The 17,332-nt window shown below is 42.8% G+C and overlaps 1 protein-coding gene across 2 annotated transcripts; it reads left to right on the top strand.

Moving 5' to 3' along the window:
* The first annotated feature begins 4,009 nt into the window (after window positions 1-4,009).
* Window positions 4,010-8,686, top strand: PENK (proenkephalin). Of its 2 annotated transcripts, none has more exons than XM_048287048.1 (3): window positions 4,010-4,242; window positions 4,735-4,876; window positions 7,704-8,686. In XM_048287048.1, the coding sequence occupies exons 2-3, from the start codon at window positions 4,739-4,741 to the stop codon at window positions 8,367-8,369; spliced, it is 804 nt and encodes a 267-aa protein (XP_048143005.1). In that variant the 5' UTR covers window positions 4,010-4,242; window positions 4,735-4,738; the 3' UTR covers window positions 8,370-8,686. The 2 variants fall into 2 exon arrangements, with proteins under 2 accessions (XP_048143005.1, XP_048143006.1); XM_048287049.1 differs by lacking the exon at window positions 4,010-4,242 and adding an exon at window positions 4,288-4,392.
* Window positions 8,687-17,332: the final 8,646 nt, after the last annotated feature.

The raw sequence follows: 17,332 nt of genomic DNA, 5'->3' as shown, positions 1-17,332 counted from the left end.
CACAAAGTTTAGCATTCCACTTCTTCACACAAGATAGCCTTCACCAGCTCTGAGCAGGAATGTCTGTGTCATTGAGATCTTTCTTTCTTCTTCATATCTTAAATGATACACCTAGACATTTATTAAGGAATACATGGATATCTGGGAAGTACTGGAACATCTCTGTCCTGTAAAGGTACATTTTAGGCAATGCCATAGCAGCTGTAATTGACTATCTCTCTGTATTACAGTTCCTCTCTGCTTACATTGGACGTAATTTAACAAAGATATTTCAAAAGTAGCAACGCATGTCTTGTATATACAGATTAATAACCTATGTCTTTTAATGACTTTGATTATATTTGGTATAGGAGAGTTGACCTGCAATATCTTTCTTGGCTCTGATACCAGTTATATACTTTTCCATTAAAAATTAAGCCTATTTAGGCTGAGGTAAATGAACCCGACTGTCTGATCTTAAGAAATACTGTGACCTTTTACACTGAGCTAAAGAAAATAATCAACGTGCTGCGTTACATTCCCTATTCTTCAATTCTATCAAAAAGGCTCTCTGTTGTGAGAAGGATTGGATGAGGTGCTAAAAGCATGTTTATTTCGTATCTATAATAATTAATCTTCATTTAATGACTTTGTAGCAGCTTGATTAGCATGATGAGTATAGTTTGGAAAGGAAAGCTGGTCCTGCAGAAAAGATACTGATGTGAATTCTAAGAGAGACTTCATTTCGAACTCAGCTGCTCATTTTTTGCTACACTTCAGAAATTCCTTCACATTGTGTTCTCAATCAGTAAAATGAAGATGATTTCATCTTTGCTTCACCTCATTCTACCTTAAGTCTGGGTGTTTGACAAACCATAGGGCAACAGGGCCCTTGGCGCTGTAAGCACTACTGTTGTAAAAACAGTTTTCTTTCGGCTGGTATATTTTCATGACAGATAAAAAGCAGTTGGTGTCTGTGGTAATTCTGGATTACACAAATGCCAAAGTTTTTATCAATACCAGGACATTTTTATTATAACATTAGTAGCAAACAACAAGCCATTGTCTTTACTGCTGTGGAAAGTGTTTTTTTCTGCCTCCCTATTGCTTTGTTTCGCCATTGCTGAGGAAATATTACCCTCCGTGCCTACAGTGAGTAATTTTCCTTATGTAGTTTTTTTCTCTGTATTATTTTGGCAAAAATTTCTAGATTCTCTCCTGGTTTCATCTTCTCTCTGCAAAGAATACTTTCCCTTTACAAAACTGAAATCAGACTGGGAATTACAGAGCTTTCATTTGCTGACACTGGAAAAAATGAGCTCCTCAAGAAATATCCTCTGCATTACTCCTTTCTTGTATTGCATCCTCTGTGAATATTAGTATGTTTCAGGAGGAAGGAAAGGATTCTATGTAGCAGGCACTACGGGAAAGGGTAAAACAAGAGCCCAGCTGGCACTTTCTTCCCACTCTCCACCCAGTCAGGCCCTGGGGACCCCTTTACAACCTCCATAAGGATGTAGGATGAGGATCAGTGAAAGAGAGGAACCAGCTAAAGATGCAAACAACAGATAAGGAGAAGCAGATGAACCAAAGAATCAGAGATATCTGTAGTACTTGCAACAGCCACAGCTGGATTTCTTCTGTCCAGTCCTGGCTGTACACGAATACCTCTGCTCTCTCTCTCACTAGCTGCAAATGTCCTTGCAGCTGTGCATTTCACACTAGATTCTTCCCATCTTTTCCTCTTCCCTGTTTCCCACTATCAGCCAAAAGGCTTATGCACAGTAAAATAACCCTCTTCACTAGTTCACTTCTACACAAAATTTACAAGCCTTTTATTTGGTCCTTTTATATGCTTTAGTCTTACTTCATCCTTTATCTTTTCCTATTATAATCTGTATTTTACCCACAGGGATTACCTGCACCTCTGTACAGAGGGAGATTCTAGCACTGGCTGGTTTTCATCACGAACAGATTAAGCACGATGGGTGACATTAAACAGAGTACTGAAGGGTATGGCAGGCTGAGGAGCTGAGTGAGCCAGCTGAGCACAGATGCTCTTGTGCAGAATGATGAAACAGCAGCCTCTGAGCCCAGGGAGATGGGATGTATGCTGCTGGCGGAACAGTCAGGACGCCTTTGGGGTGTGTGTCCCGTCACACCATGCTGACAGAGTGCAAGCCAATAAATGATGTCAGGGCTGAGAGTCAGTAAGTGACCCAGAGGACTAATGTGTGATGTCCATCACAAAAAAGCTTGTACTGATCAACTTTACAACAAAAGAGACACCAAATGTGTCACTTCTGGAGTTAGTCAGTTCTTCCCTAACCAGCTCAGGAACAAACTTGATAGCAATTCTGCTGATTCAGTGGCAGAGCAATTTGCTCATTGTTCCAAATGCAGATCCCTCACATGCTAACATAAATATACCCACTGGGATGATTTTTAACATGTCTAGCTCGTCTCTTGAGGGTTCACTTACAAAGTTGGCTGATACTACTGCATAAACAGAGAGCCTGATTCTCTTCTCACATAGGCTGATTACAGGCAAGAGCAATGCCTTTGGCTTGAATTGATGTATTTCTGAAAATCCAGGCACTCATTTGAGCATCCTTAAGCTGAGTCTGATAGCTGATGTAAAGACAAGGTGGCAAAAAGCACGGTTTCCATACAGCAGTAGTACTGGATTTCATCTTACTTCTAAAGGATAAAGATCTGGCTGTATCTCAGTGAGTGTGTGACATCAATGTACTGCAGCATCAGGAAAGGCAAATGAGACCTGGGGAGGTATAAGGTGAGGTGTCTTCTTCCTCCAGGGAACATAATTACGCATTATTGTCCTAATGAAATTTCAACTGACATAGTGTGTTCTGTTCCTATCACTCATGCACAGAAATTATGAACTCCAACCATAGCAAATGCACAGCAGAACATTCAGATAGCATCTTAGGATGGACTGCTTAAGAGCACAGCTTGGTCACTTCAGCAAAATGAGGACTAAAGAGAATAATCTCACCCCAGAAACACACCAGGACGAGGGAAAATGTTCTCTTAACTGAAGAACAATGTTGGAAGAAAATTGAGTTAATATAGACCAGCTAGAAATAAATAATTTGGGGCTGGAAGTAGAAGTTGGCATCTGACAGTCAAAGAAATGCAGCTGAGCATGGCTGGAGCAGAGCCCTCTACAAACAAGAAGTGTCAGGGATCAGTGTCATTGCTCTGTGCCTGTTCCCCAAGATATCAGTCAGAGCACAACAGTGAGCAGCCCCGGCTGCTGTGCTTGAGAACCTTGTAGAGGTGCTTGGAAGTTTGCTTCTATCTGGTTCTTTCCTATTTGTGTTTTCCTGGTTACCAAAACAGAGACAACAATGCAAATCTACCCTTACTTGTGAATTACAATACTTTCAAATGAAAATCCTTAACTTCTTCCTTGGTCTAATAAAATCTGCTTCCCCCGAACTGTTTTACACCTGAAGCTCAGGGACAGAGGCAGAAGGCGTGCGGCAAGGACCCTCAGCACCAGTAGCTTGGGGGTTTGGCGGGGTGGCAGAGAGGGAAGAAAAAAAGAAGGAAAAAATCATTAAAAACAAACAAACAACTCAAAGAAACAAACAAACAAAAAAATTCCCAAACCCAGTTCCACTCCCCGCGTTGCTCGAGGCTCTGCCGGGAACATGCATCCGCGGCCCCGGGGAGTGGGGCTACCTCCGAGGTGCTGCCGCCAGCCTCGGGGCGCCTCTCCCCGTCCTTCACGCCCACCCCCGCATGACTCACGCGATGTCTCATTCCCCGCCCACCCCCGGTGAAAACTTCCCCCGGTAACTTTCCCGGCGCCGGTTCCCCGCTCCCCCCTCCCCGATGGCAGGGGCACACACACCCCCTCATCCCAAGCCCCGCTGGAGTCACTGGCGGCGGGGCGGTGGTGCCGGGGGGGATGGCGTAGTCGCCGCGTCAGCGGGAGCCCGGCGGCGATTGGGGGAGGCCGCCGTGTCCCCGCGGTCACGAATTATAAAGTGCTGCCGCCGCCGCCCGCACACGCTCCGCAGCGGTGCGCCCGGCCCCGGCAGCGGGCTCGGCTCGGCGCCCCCTGAGCCGCCCTCGCTGGAGCTGCCAGCAGCCCCCGGCTGTGCCTGCCTGCCCCGGCGCTTCTGCAGAGGCTGCTCGGTCTCGCTATAAATAATAGGGGCTCTGACGCCGAGGCTTCAGCAAGGAGCAGCATCTTCCTTGGCAACTCCCGGGAGCCCCGAGGGCAGCGTGTGTGTGAGTGAGCTGCTCTGCCCGCGGTCGGGACCGAGGGAGGGCCGGAGCGGCTCTGCAGGGGCTGGTGCCGGCGTCGGGGCGGTTTCTCGGGGCGTCCCGGTGGGAAACCCTTCCCGGGAGTGACCAGGATCCCGTCCGTCCCGCTCCGCGGTGCGTCTCTTCTCCCCCTGTGGTGCCGGCTTTTGCGGGCAGGGAGGGATAAAGTGTTTGGGGACGAACACTTTGACCAGACGGGATCTTCCGGGCGCTTCATCCTCCGGGTCCGCTCCTGTTCCGAACGCAGGTGTGTTGTCTTGCAGCTGCCTAGTGCCTGCTTAGTTTAAGCTCCCGGTTACCTGGCAAGGGCAATCACCCCGGCTCCAAAAAACGTGAGTTTAGCGGAGTTGGTTTGAGCCCTTTCACGCCGCCTTTTTCTGCTCCGAGCCTGGGGGAGGCAGTGCCGGGGGTGGGAGCGGGAGGAGGCGGCTGCCGGCTGACCTCTCCTTCTTGCAGCCCCATGGCGTTGCTCCTGAGACTCGGCTGCTCGCTGCTGGCCCTCAGCACCTGCCTGCTCCCGAGGGCGCGGGCCGACTGCGGCCGCGACTGCGCCGCCTGCGCCTACCGCCTGGGACCCCGCGCCGGCATCCACCCCCTGGTAAGCGGCACCGCGGCCAGGGCCGCCTCAGTGCCCCGGAATCCCCGCGGCCGGGCCGCCCCCGCTAACTGTGACGGGAGGAAAGGGGAGCGGGGAAAAGCAGAGAAATAAGAAAAACATATAGTGGGAGAAGTGACCGGGATCGCTTGGAAGACCTTTTTCTGAAGGGGGGAGAGAGGTAGCAGCGGGCTTCGGGGAGCTGAGGAGAAGGCGAGGCGGGAGCGGGGGGCGCCCATACAAACCCAGAGAGCCCCGAGGAGCCCCCTCAGCCCGTCTGTCCGTCCGTCCCGCTGCCCGACGGAGAGCGGCGGCTTTCGGGGACGGGGACAAGCGACACCGCGCGCCGAGCAGCCCCGCGGGGGGCAAGGAAAAGGCCGAACGAAAACGTAAAAAAGAAGGGAAGTCCGACTGGAGAGGGCATCTCTCCGCAGGGGAAGGAGGGGTCGCTGCCGGCCCTTCCAGCACTGGCAGGACGGAGGGAAGCCGAGCAGAACAGGAGGGAGGGTTCCGACCCTCGGCCGCTGGCTCCATTGTAAGACGAGCTCTCTCCGAGCAGGATAGCTCTCAAGCTGAAAAGATCTGCCTGAAATCTCACTAAAAAAAAAAGTGAGTTTGAAGCCTGAGTAGCATTACCTTCACTGCTTCTCCTCTCTGCACGTGCTGCACGGCGTTAGGAATATGCCTGTGAAAGACGTTGGCTTCTAAGACAAATCATGATAAGTCCAGAATGAGGGGGACTGGGGGGTGGGGGTTATCTGTAATTTTTATTATGTTGAAATTATTTAAAAGAATAATCACAGAGGCAACTCAACTTGAAATTTAAAGATCGGGGTCAGTGAAAGTCTGGGGTCCCTCAGCCCTCCCTGAAGAAGGTGGGAACTCTGGCTGCCAAGTACTTTGCCAGTGGCATCAGTTGTTCCTGACCTCAAAAACAGGCACATTGAGGCATGATGTGTCTTGGCGCATCTAAATGATCTGAAAAGTTTTGTCCCTATCATGTCACTCACTGGTTACTTGGGAGCATGCAAAAGGAAGGACTTGGCTCTCTATCCTTACACAGAATTAGAAACCATTGAGTACTCCTACTTACTCCAGAAGCTCAAGAACTTTTAACTATAGCAGGCACAGAAGGGCAATATTCTTTGGACAGCTGGCAGAATAGTTCTCTCTACTTTTTTTTTTTTCCTTGCATTAGCTTTCAATCAAACTTTACCTTGAATGTCAACTAGGATAAAAAAAGTGGTAGTTTGCCATTATGGAGAGAGGGATATGTGCTTTTTGGAGTATATGTTCTGCATGTCTGTATTGATCGTCTCTCTTGCACACCTTCAGTAATCATTAAAGAAAGAATCCAAGTCCTGTTCTGTAACAATGTTTATTAGCTAAATAGGTGAAGAACCAATGTAGCATACCTTGTATTTGTTAAACATGTATGAACAATTCTTGGAAACTATTGTTTCTACATATTAGTGTCTAGTAACATGATAACTGAATTTATCGCCTTGTATTTGTAAGATACGAGACTTTTCACTTTGTACCTGGTCGTTCACACCTATGGAGTATGTTCATCTGACAACAGGAGGTTATTAAAACTAACTGAGAAAGGTAGAGACCTATTCCTGCTTTGATTTACAGCAATTCCAGAGTCGGACTGAAGCTGAAATCTTATTCTCTTTACAGCATGACTATAATATATAGTAATAAGCATGTTAAATTATTGTGTTACAAAATACATCTCTGCCTCTAATTTTCTTGTGATCATGAAAAAAAATCATATTTAAATTTTTCAGACTAAAGTGAGGCTCAAGAGACAGGTAATGAAGTGGACAACGAGCTAGAACACATCAGCTATAGTCAGAATGAGTGTTTCTCTTATTGAAAATATTGATGATTTTTACTTATTGTGGTATGAAAACCATGGACAAGAAGAAAAAATACTGGATTACCTTTTTTTTTACAACTGAAGGGAATGGCTCCACAAGAAGTAAATTCTCCTGACACAAGAGAGATAATAGTAGCTAATATCTATGTTATTATCATCACAATACAGGTTATCAGTATGCATAAGGTACTGAAAGCTTTTTTTATGTCTTTGCCTGAAATTTTTTCAGTACATTCAGAAACAACACAGCTTAGGATTTTTTCCTTCCCTTTGATGGTCGCTGCTTTCCAGCTAGCAAAAATGGAACTTTGATCCTGCCCTAAGAGAGCCTGTTCTTCTACATTCTATTGATACAGGTTGGAGTGATCTGTTCCATGAAGAGAAACTAATGGCAACACGCAGTCTTTGAAGCTATGCAGTGCATTGAAACACTGAACAGTACAGTACAGCTGGCTTCTTTGCAGTGACCATGCTGTGCAACTTCTTTTCTAAAATTTTTGAATGATACTTCTAATTATGAAGATTGAATACACTTTCTACACCTGCATTCTGAAAGCAAGCCACAATTGGTTTTTAGCTTTCCAGTAGTAAATAAAATAAAAAAAATCATAACTCACATAAGTGTGTGGGGGATACAGGAACTGTACTTGTGACTTCATTTGAAACAGAATCATAGGGGCAGCCTTGACATAGAGGACCCACAATTCATATTATCTGGTAGTCTCTTTCCTAGAGTGAAGACTAGCTTGTCCTTCAGAGAGGGATATGAAGAACTTCAAAACAGGCAGGTACCAAATCAGCTGTTCACAAAGAGCAGTTCTTCCAAGACACTCACAAAGAGAGGCTCACTCTTGCTCTTTTATGAACAAGTAAACCTAAGATGAGGTGGTAGTGAGGTGATTGTTTCTATCAAATCATTCTCAGTAAACCACATCCATTTTTCAGGCATGTACACTAGAATGTGAAGGAAAACTGCCTTCTGCCAAAGCCTGGGAGACCTGCAAGGAGCTCTTGCAACTGACAAAGCTGGATCTTTCTGAGGATGGCAACATTTCTCCAGGAGACAAGAAAGAGCTGGATGAGAACCATTTGCTTGCGAAGAAGTATGGAGGCTTCATGAAAAGATATGGGGGGTTCATGAAGAAAATGGATGAGCTCTATCGGGCAGAACCAGAGGATGAAGCTAATGGAGGAGAAATCCTGGCTAAGAGGTACGGAGGGTTTATGAAGAAAGACTCGGATGATGATGCCCTTGCCAACTCCTCTGATCTGCTGAAGGAGCTTCTAGGAACAGGGGATAACCCTGAAGCGGCGCACTATCGAGAGATAAATGAAAATGACGGCGATGTCAGCAAAAGATATGGAGGCTTCATGAGAAGCATAAAGCGCAGCCCTGAATTGGAAGATGAGGCCAAAGAGCTGCAAAAGAGATACGGTGGCTTCATGAGAAGAGTGGGCAGACCAGAGTGGTGGCTGGATTACCAGAAACGATATGGTGGGTTTCTTAAGCGCTTTGCCGACTCCATTCTCCCTTCAGAAGAAGATGGGGAAACTTATTCCAAAGAAGTCCCAGAGATGGAAAAGAGATATGGTGGTTTTATGAGATTTTAATACCTTTCCCTTTATCCCTTTTGTCCTAAATGAGAAAGACTGCCTTATTTGTCATAACTTATTGTAATGTGTTGCTTGTACTGTACAGTTTTTTACTGTCCTTGGTTAATGATGCAAACTGCGATTTGTTGTTTCTAGTTCTGTGTTCTTTCGCGTCAAATAACTAATTTCTGGTTTACTCAAGTTTCAGTCTGTATTGTAGTTTCCATGCTAGAGCTATTTTGATTACTGTATTCGTTTTCTTGAAAGAGGTACTACATCTACAGTAGAGTTGCTTAACTGTACATACAATAAATTCTTCATCCTAACAGCAAAAATTCTGAAGTGCTATTTTTTCTCTGTCGTTTAATCAAATATCATCTCAATTTTTCTTTAAGCCACCAGAGCAATGCCAAACTTTTTTTCTGTAATTACAGAATTTGTAATGTATGCACAATAGCTGAAATATATTTTTGTCTTTAGTTTTCTCAGTTTCTTAGAACACCAGAATAATAAATAATTTTAATCAGTTAACATAATAAATATTTAAAACCTAAATTTATAATTCATAGTGTTCAACAATCAACATAAAAAAGGAAAAATCACAAATGTGTTTGACTTTAAGGCACTAAAATAATTTCTCCAGTGCACAACACAGTGGTATGTTTGATTAGTTACATCTTTTATATATATCCAATATAGGATTGTACACTTGGCCTTAAAATAACAAACACTAATTTAAAAAGTGTTATGACAGTTTGTACAAAATAAACATGACCCAAAACTGCATAAAAATACCAGATTTTGGAGGGCACCTGACAAATGGTTTTTCATGGAATTGCTTTGTGTTTGATTCCTCAGCTGCTATAAATCACTTTGGCACAACTAAAATACAGGAAACTGCTGGTCGGACTTCTCTGTTTCAAACAAAGGCAGTATAAGTAAATCTGAGAACAAACAGAGAAGCCAACACTAGCACTGTAGATCCTTTGGCATTTACATAGGTGGCACTTACATCAACGGCCAGATCCCATCCCAGTGTAGAATTCCTTCCATAATTCTGACTGTACCTCTGTATTCCTAGTCTGTGAGCACTTTTCCCCCACCTACTACTACTAGTTACTGGTCACTTCCCACCTAAATTAACATGATGAAAATTGCCTTGACCACGGCACTGCCTAAAACTGTCCCTGACTGCATTCAGTAGCTGTATTTCAGTTTTGCACAGTACTACCTATTCACAAAAGGGCAAATTAATGATCTGACTTCTTTAATTTCAAGGCAATGGGATTGTCTAGGTACTTGTGACTTGTAAAAATTAAGATCTATATCAAAATGCACTTGAAAGTCTCATCACATAAAATTAGTTATGATGATTTTAGGCTTGGCCCTTAGAGGATCATATAGGTGGTCTGAAGTGGTCAAAATCCTGCTGAAGGCTTGCTAAAGTGTAAGGCATTCCTTTTCCTTCAATAAAAAACAGGGCATCTATTTTCCTTTTCCTGCTGTACAGAATTGATAATACGAAATTTTAAAATCCAGAAAATACAGGTGCCTATAGAAGCTCCATGGCCTCTTCAGGATTCAGTTGTGTTCCCTATCACCTTTCTACAGAGTTCTTAAAGATGCCACCAGCCACAGGAAAAGTCTTCCCATTCTTTCCTTCGTTGCACCTGCCTGTAGTGGCTGGAGAACCACACACCACCTGAGTGGTTTCATCCACAAGAACCTTGGGTTGTGCACACTGAGCCTGTTCTGGGGCACAAACCCATGCATGGCATGCAGGCATCAGCAACAGGTTTGCTTTAAACGTACAGTCCAGGAAGAACTAAAATGACATCTTTAATCTTGCACTTCAACAGTTATTCACTTCTTTTCCCAAAAAATATTCTTACCTGTAATTTAGCCAAAGAGGGACACTTGCCAGCCTCCAGGCTAAAACAAGCATTGTGTGTACTTGATAATGCAAACAGTTTACCAGTTGTTTTTACCCATCCTTCACAGTTAACAAAAACTTGGTAATTTAACAAGGAATAAAACCCCCACATCTTGAGAGATCTAGTATGTGTATTGAAGAATAAAGTGTTTTGATCAACTAAACCTTTAAATGTATATCAATATGACACCTTTGACACCATCTTTGTTGCCTTTTGAGCCCTAAAATCAAGAGCCAAGCAAGGTTAGGTGATAAAATGCAGTTACCATTTTAATGAAGGTCCCTCCAGGTGCACAACATGCCAAAAATGCACTGAAGATGCACACATGATATAGGGCACATACAGTTTTATAAGTTGCATATAAATTAGCATAATTGACAAGAATGCCCAATTAGAAACACAGGTGATGAAGTAATTCCCCCTCTTGGTTCGACCCCTTCTGAAGCCCCACTTCCTTGCTAGTTGTTTACAGCAAAGTGTCTTGGGAAGGTGTCTTGACCTTGATTCCCATAAGAAGTGAGAGTTGAACAAGCCTTCAGGAATGTTTGTCTAATGGGAAAAGAACTGAAGTTAGGAAACTGTATAACTATATAATAACAGTCTACAGAGCTATGAATATATATGAAGAATATATAAAAGCAAAAATCATTTTGGCATCATCTTCCATGGCATACTCCTGGAAAAGCTGGCAGCCCAGATCTTGGACAGGTGCACCCTTTGCTGGGTTAAGAACTGGCTGGATGGCCAGGCCCAGAGAGTGGTGGTGAGCAGTGCTGCATCCAGTCGGCAGCCAGTCACTAGTGGTGTCCGCCAGGGATCAGTGCTGGGGCCAGTCCTGTTTAGTATCTTCACTGATGGTCTGGATGAGGGGATTGAGTCCACCATTAGCAAATTCATAGACAACACCAAGTTGGGTGTGAGTATTGATCTGTTGGAGGGTAGGAAGGCTCTGCAGAGGGATCTGGACAGGCTGGATAGATGGCAGAATCCAATGATAGAGGTTTAACAAGACCAAGTGGCAGGTCCTGCACTTCGGCTACAACAACACCCTGCAGTGCTACGGTCTGGGAACAGAGTCATTGGACAGCAGCCTGGCGGAAAAGGACCTGGAGGCTCTGGTTGACAGCTGCTGAACATGAGCCAGTGTGTGCCCAGGTGGCCAAGGCAGTCAAAGGCATCCTGGCCTGTATCAGGAATAGTGTGGCCAGCAGGACCAGGGAAGTCATTCTTCCCCTGTGCTTGGCACTGGTGAGGCCACACCTTGAGTACTGTGTCCAGTTCTGAGCCTTTCAATTCAAGCAGGACACTGAGGTGCTGGATTGTGTCCAAAGGAGTGAAATGAAGCTGATGAAGGATCCAGAGTACAAGTCTGATGTACATCTGAGGGAGCTGGGGTTGTTTAGCCTGAAAAAAATGGAGTCTCAGGGAAAACTTTATTGCTTTCTACAATTCAGGAGGTTGTAGCCAGGTGGGGTTCAGCCTCTTCTCCCAGGCAACCAGCAACAGGACGCAAGAATATAGTCTTAAGCTGCACCAGGGGAGGTTTAGGTTGGATGTTAGGAAGAATTTCTTCAGAGAAAAAGTAATTAGAGATTAGAATGGGCTGCCCAGGGAGGTGGGGAGTCACCATCCCTGGAGGCGTGTAAGGAAACACTGGACGTGGCACTCAGTGCCATGGTCTCGTTGAACATGGTGGTGTTGGGTCATAGGTTGGACTCAATGATCTCAGAGGTCTTTTCCAATCTAATTGATTCTGTAATTCTGTGAATTCATATAGAAAAACAAAAGTACTTGGTACAAACATCTGATTGGGATATATGCAAGCAACCCAAAACTGGACCAAGGCCATCCAAAGTGGAATAAGTCTCTTCCAAGGCTGAACAGGCAGGAGGCAATGTACATGGAAGGGAGATGTGTCTTTGATTCTCAAGATGAAATAGTAAAGCCCAATAGTCCCCATTCCTTCCATTATAATTGAAAATATCTCCAAACACTGTTTTGCTTTAATAATTACAATTTAAAAGATGTGAAATTAGAATAAGATTCTAATTTCTTCTGTTCACGTGGAATTTCTTATTTTATGACTTTCAGTTATGCTATCATTCAGGCACTCTTTAATGCTAAAGTGTTCTAACATTTCCAGTAATTAACATTTCTGATTAAATCAGCTCAAAATGTGCCAGTGAATCAATCAAAGTTTCCTGAATCACAAATCAAAAATAAGGTTAAAGATAGGATCTACTGGGCTGGGAGATGAAAAAAGGCATCTCTGTCTCAGTCCAAGTTCTGAAAGGCTCCACTAATTTTCCCCTTACAATACATTCCTAAACTATCACTTCATCAGAAGATTATTGAAATTGCTGTATTGCTTTAAATAAATTAAAGCAGAAAGGAGGAAAGCCTGATGTCTAGAAAGAAAATTAATTGCAAGAGTATTCTGGAGAAAGAAATGTCATTCTGAGACCAAAAACAGAACTCTACATTACCCTTTCCCGGCTTTTATCATTGTTCCAGAATAGCACCATTGGTCTGAATACTGAGTAAGTATGAAAAATAAATTAATATGAACAATGTATGCTGGAAGGGTCCAGACCAGTCAAAGAGATTAATGCCTCTACATTAGGAACAAAAGGAAAAAAAAGATAGTCTAATTGAGGCTAGACAAGGATGAGTTGGGCTTTTTAATAGGAACTAATTACAGGAAGGAACAACAACAAAAAAGTATTTCCTGAACTAAATGGAGTTCACATACAGTAGAGAGCCAGAAGCTGATGAATACCATGATTTCTGAATACCAAAGTGCTTGCAGCTGAAGCTCTGCCTGAAAACCTAATCTGAAGTCTTGGGATAATGAGCAAAGGCCATAAATCTATTCCCACATTTCAGCTGAACTTGGCATATTCTGTTAGCTGAAATGCGCAGAGCATAATTTTGAATTTCCTGTTTGTTTTTTTCTGGTAAATTAAAATGGAATATGATATATAATAAATATAAATAACTACAAGGTTATTATTATAATCATTATTTTGTAGTCATTTCTAAATAGTTACATAATTTATTTCATAATTGTTTATAACTATATCATAAATACAAGTAATTATAACATCTAATGTTGTTAGCCGTTTCAGATAATGTCTCCCAAGATAGAATCTTTATAACAGAAACATGTTCTAATTTAATATACTGAAATAAGTATTATTATACTGTGTTCAACAGAGACTCTAAATATGCACTGGCTCATTTTAATTCTGAAGGGAACTTAATTAAGAAGAACATAAATTTTCAGTTTATGGTGTATAAGGGTCTCTTTGTCTTTAAGGGGTATTTTGGAGGCCTACATGTAAGGCAAAATGACAAATTCATAGCACAGCTCTGTAATTTATGTATACATCTCAGTGCCTCAGAAAGTTTTCCCTATAGCTTTCTTCCTCAACCACTGCAGAGATCAGCTGGACACAAAAAAACAAAATTCCTTTTTATACCAACAGTACCATGCTAGAATTTTCAACTTAAAAGGCAAATGAATGGTTAAGTTCTCTGAGTCGCTGTGAGAATGAAGAAATTCCTGGTACAGGTTAGCTGGCCCTGAAACTCGTGACACTCCAAGGAGCATACTGTATTTCTGGTCTTTTAAAGCACAGAGAGGGACCTAAAATGTCACACAGAAAACAGTGTAACCACTTCCCTATCAGAGTCATAAAGCTTCCATCCTTCTCTTCAGTTCCCAACAAGATGAGAGATTCAAGCATCACCTATGAGACTCCGCTACATGGCTAAACTTTGCAGTCTGCTCTCTTTCTCCAGCAGCAGATGCTTTGGCAGTGCACAGACTTCATCTCTTCCACTCCCTATGAAATCCTACTACCTCTTGCAGAAATCCCTTTGTCAGCCTCCACTCACAGCCTTGGATTTAATTTCACCACCCACCCCACTGGGGTTTGCTTTCTGACTCAAACCATAAAAGACAACTTTAATTGGAGAGTGACTGAGACCTTCAGTTCCAGCTCCTAGCTGTGAAGGTTAGGTGGCTGTTCTTAGAGTTTTTGCTTTTAACATTTTGATCATAATTCTTTGCTTCCCTGCAGTATTAAAAATAGTTCTATGTGTCAACAGGAATACACTGGCTACATCAAACCTGTTTCATACCTCTATTTCATACTACATAACTACATTGCAGTTATAGACCACTATTCTGTCCATCTGAGAAGGATAGGGAGCTATCATGAACATAGCTGTAAGCAAGGAACAGGGCAGCAAAACCAGCTGTAAATCATTAATCCAAGCATTCAATTACTAATCCCATCAGCCTCATTTAAAGCATTTAAACTGACAGTTGCATATCCAATTAACTGTTGCTATAGAAAATGAAAACACTTAGAGGTATTTGACAGACAAATCTTTACTGGCCCAGCAGGGATTTAGACTGAATTTGTTTAATTAGATTGTGACTTTACCTAAATTGATCATTTACTGCAATCCTTACTGAAACCATGGAATGAAATCTCTCAAGGTTAAATTGTTGTCACAAAAGCACATCACTCCACTAAAAGTTTAGTTAAAAGCTCAGTGCTGTACTGCTTCCTCAAGGAGAAGGATGGCATTTCCTTATACACAGATCATGAGTCCTAAACCTTTTCAGAGCTGTCCATGTCTGTCAGGACATACACAACCTTTGCCTCTTGCCTCTCTGGCATTACTCTGTTTCTCAACACAGTCTTCCCCAGCCCACATGACTGCTTTCAAGGGACCCTGTATTTTCCTACTTTTTAAATGTTTGCACCGTTTAAATGTACGCACTGACTTGCACTCCAATTGCAGTGAGATCTGTGTGCATACGTCTGATCTGAGCTCATCACAATTCCTATACATATAAAATAACAGGATACCAAGTTAGGAAAACCACTCCCACAGTCCTATGAGAATCTACATTTTAACTTTTAGACTTAATGCCCTGGAAAATATTCTAAAGCACTTATTCAGGCAACACCACACCTTTTTTTTTGAGCAGGAGACAATGGCAGCAACAACACAAATGATTGGCAATTTTCTCTCATAAAAGCAGTTGAAGCAGCTAAACCACATAAGCCTCTCTTAGTACATATAAACCATCATTTTCCAATCATGACCTGCAGTATAAGTGGGTTTTACACTGGGACTTTCACATTTCTCTACATTTTTGTCTCTGCAAATAACTAGCTGACAAGGGCTGAAATTTCAACTGCACCACATTTCTCTATCCAGAAAAATATTATGTGGAAGAATACCTTTTGTATTTTAATTTTTGTTAATACGGCATAGCTGTCATTCTATGACAGCAAATGACATAGTTAATGTGACAAAGTCATTCTCAGAACATGATTAACTGATTCTTTGCCCATCAGCGAGAAAAAAAAAGCTGTCAGCTTCCCTCTGAAGAGAAACAGTGGAAATTATTCAAAGCAGAGAACTTCTATGGGAGTCAGTGCATGCTTAAACTTTGCTAACCAAGCTGTTGATCAGCAGACTGAAGACAGGAGATGTGTTTCACTCCCAAGTATCCATCAAACTGAATTCCTCTGTAGTAACTGAGACAAAAAGTCTGAAACGAGGTTCTCAGGCTAGACGAGGTTCAGAAGCAATATCTTCTCTCTCTGCACTCTTCAGCGACCCTTTAGACTCCAGGAGTTTCATTATCACTGCATAAAACGAATCTGTTCACAGCATCATGACCATTCTGAACATGTGATGCCTGCAAAAACCAACCTCACTGCCCCAGCACTAAACCTTTCAGGCCCTCGAAATGCTAAGCTCACTGGTGGAGCATGACCAGAATGGTGACAGTGAATCTGCTCTGCCTACTTTGTGTAAATGGGAATACCATCGTCATGCCGTTTCTCAGTGTCTTAATGAGAAGACCAATTAAATTACTAAATGACCTTAACCTGAGGCAAAATGAATAGGCATAGCAGTAGGTAAAGAAAAATTCTTAGAGGAAATCCTTTTCCAAATGATATCCCTCACTACTGAAGACATATTCCGCTCCAGTTCTTGCACTGCTTTGAGATCTTTTGTGGTTTGCTGGCACTGCTAGAGTACTCCAGCTGTTCTGGTCCCCTGGTTGCACTTCTTCCTGGCACAATTATTCTCTGGTTTGTGATTTTCAGACTATTTGATTATTCAATTTCAGCAGGTGCATTGAGTCACACCTTGAGGAAACTTCAGCTATTTTAAAACAGCATGTTGTCAGCCTAAGGGCCCAGACATCCATCAGCACATTCCCTTTGCCTTCTGCTCTGTACTCTTGGAGTACAAAGTCCTTAATCCAGCCCAGTCCCTGATCTCAGAAAGCGGTCTCAGGAAAGGGATATTTCCTGAGCAGGAATACCATCTTTCCTTCCCCTTACTATTAGGCTCCCCAGCACTACTATTGTTGCCCCATCACTATTAGGCTCTACAGCTGCACAGTGACACTGAACACTCTATAGTCAGGCTAAAAGAGATCAGGTAACCCATTTCTGTAGTCCTCAGAACTACCATCACTGAAATAAGAACTCATTTTCTTCAGTATGTAAGAAGAAAATGTAAATTATTTGAGTACATTCAAGTGCCATTATACCAACATGTAAATAAACAACCATCCTAGTAAAATAGTCTAAATACTTGTCATTCAAGTTGAAAAGAGTTCAAGAGGGTTATTTCACCCTTTCAATTAATTAGGAGGAAGGGAATACCATTTGACCGGAAGAACAGGTCAGACTACATACAAAACAACTTTGTATGTCTGACTAACAGAAGACAACATTCTCCTCCCTGGCTTCTTTTGGGGAATATGATATTTCAGCCTGGGAAGCAAAGCCAGTTTTCTGCATATGATAGAAAACTTTATCGTTTTGTCATCTGCTCATTTGCCTAAAATTGTCCCCAAGATACCCTTGTGAAGAGCACAGTCAACGGCAGCTTTTCCCAAATGCTTCACATTTCCAGGGATGTGAGGCTCTGCAGATTAAATTCTTAAGTGTCTTTAGACACAGTAATGACAGGTTCTGTGCTCTGTGCCCTCCTCCTAGG

Source organism: Corvus hawaiiensis, chromosome 26, assembly GCF_020740725.1.
Source record: "Corvus hawaiiensis isolate bCorHaw1 chromosome 26, bCorHaw1.pri.cur, whole genome shotgun sequence".
Classification (NCBI taxonomy): domain Eukaryota; kingdom Metazoa; phylum Chordata; class Aves; order Passeriformes; family Corvidae; genus Corvus; species Corvus hawaiiensis.
The sequence above is the reverse complement of the archived record's forward strand: the minus strand, read 5'-3'. Positions and strand labels throughout refer to the sequence as shown.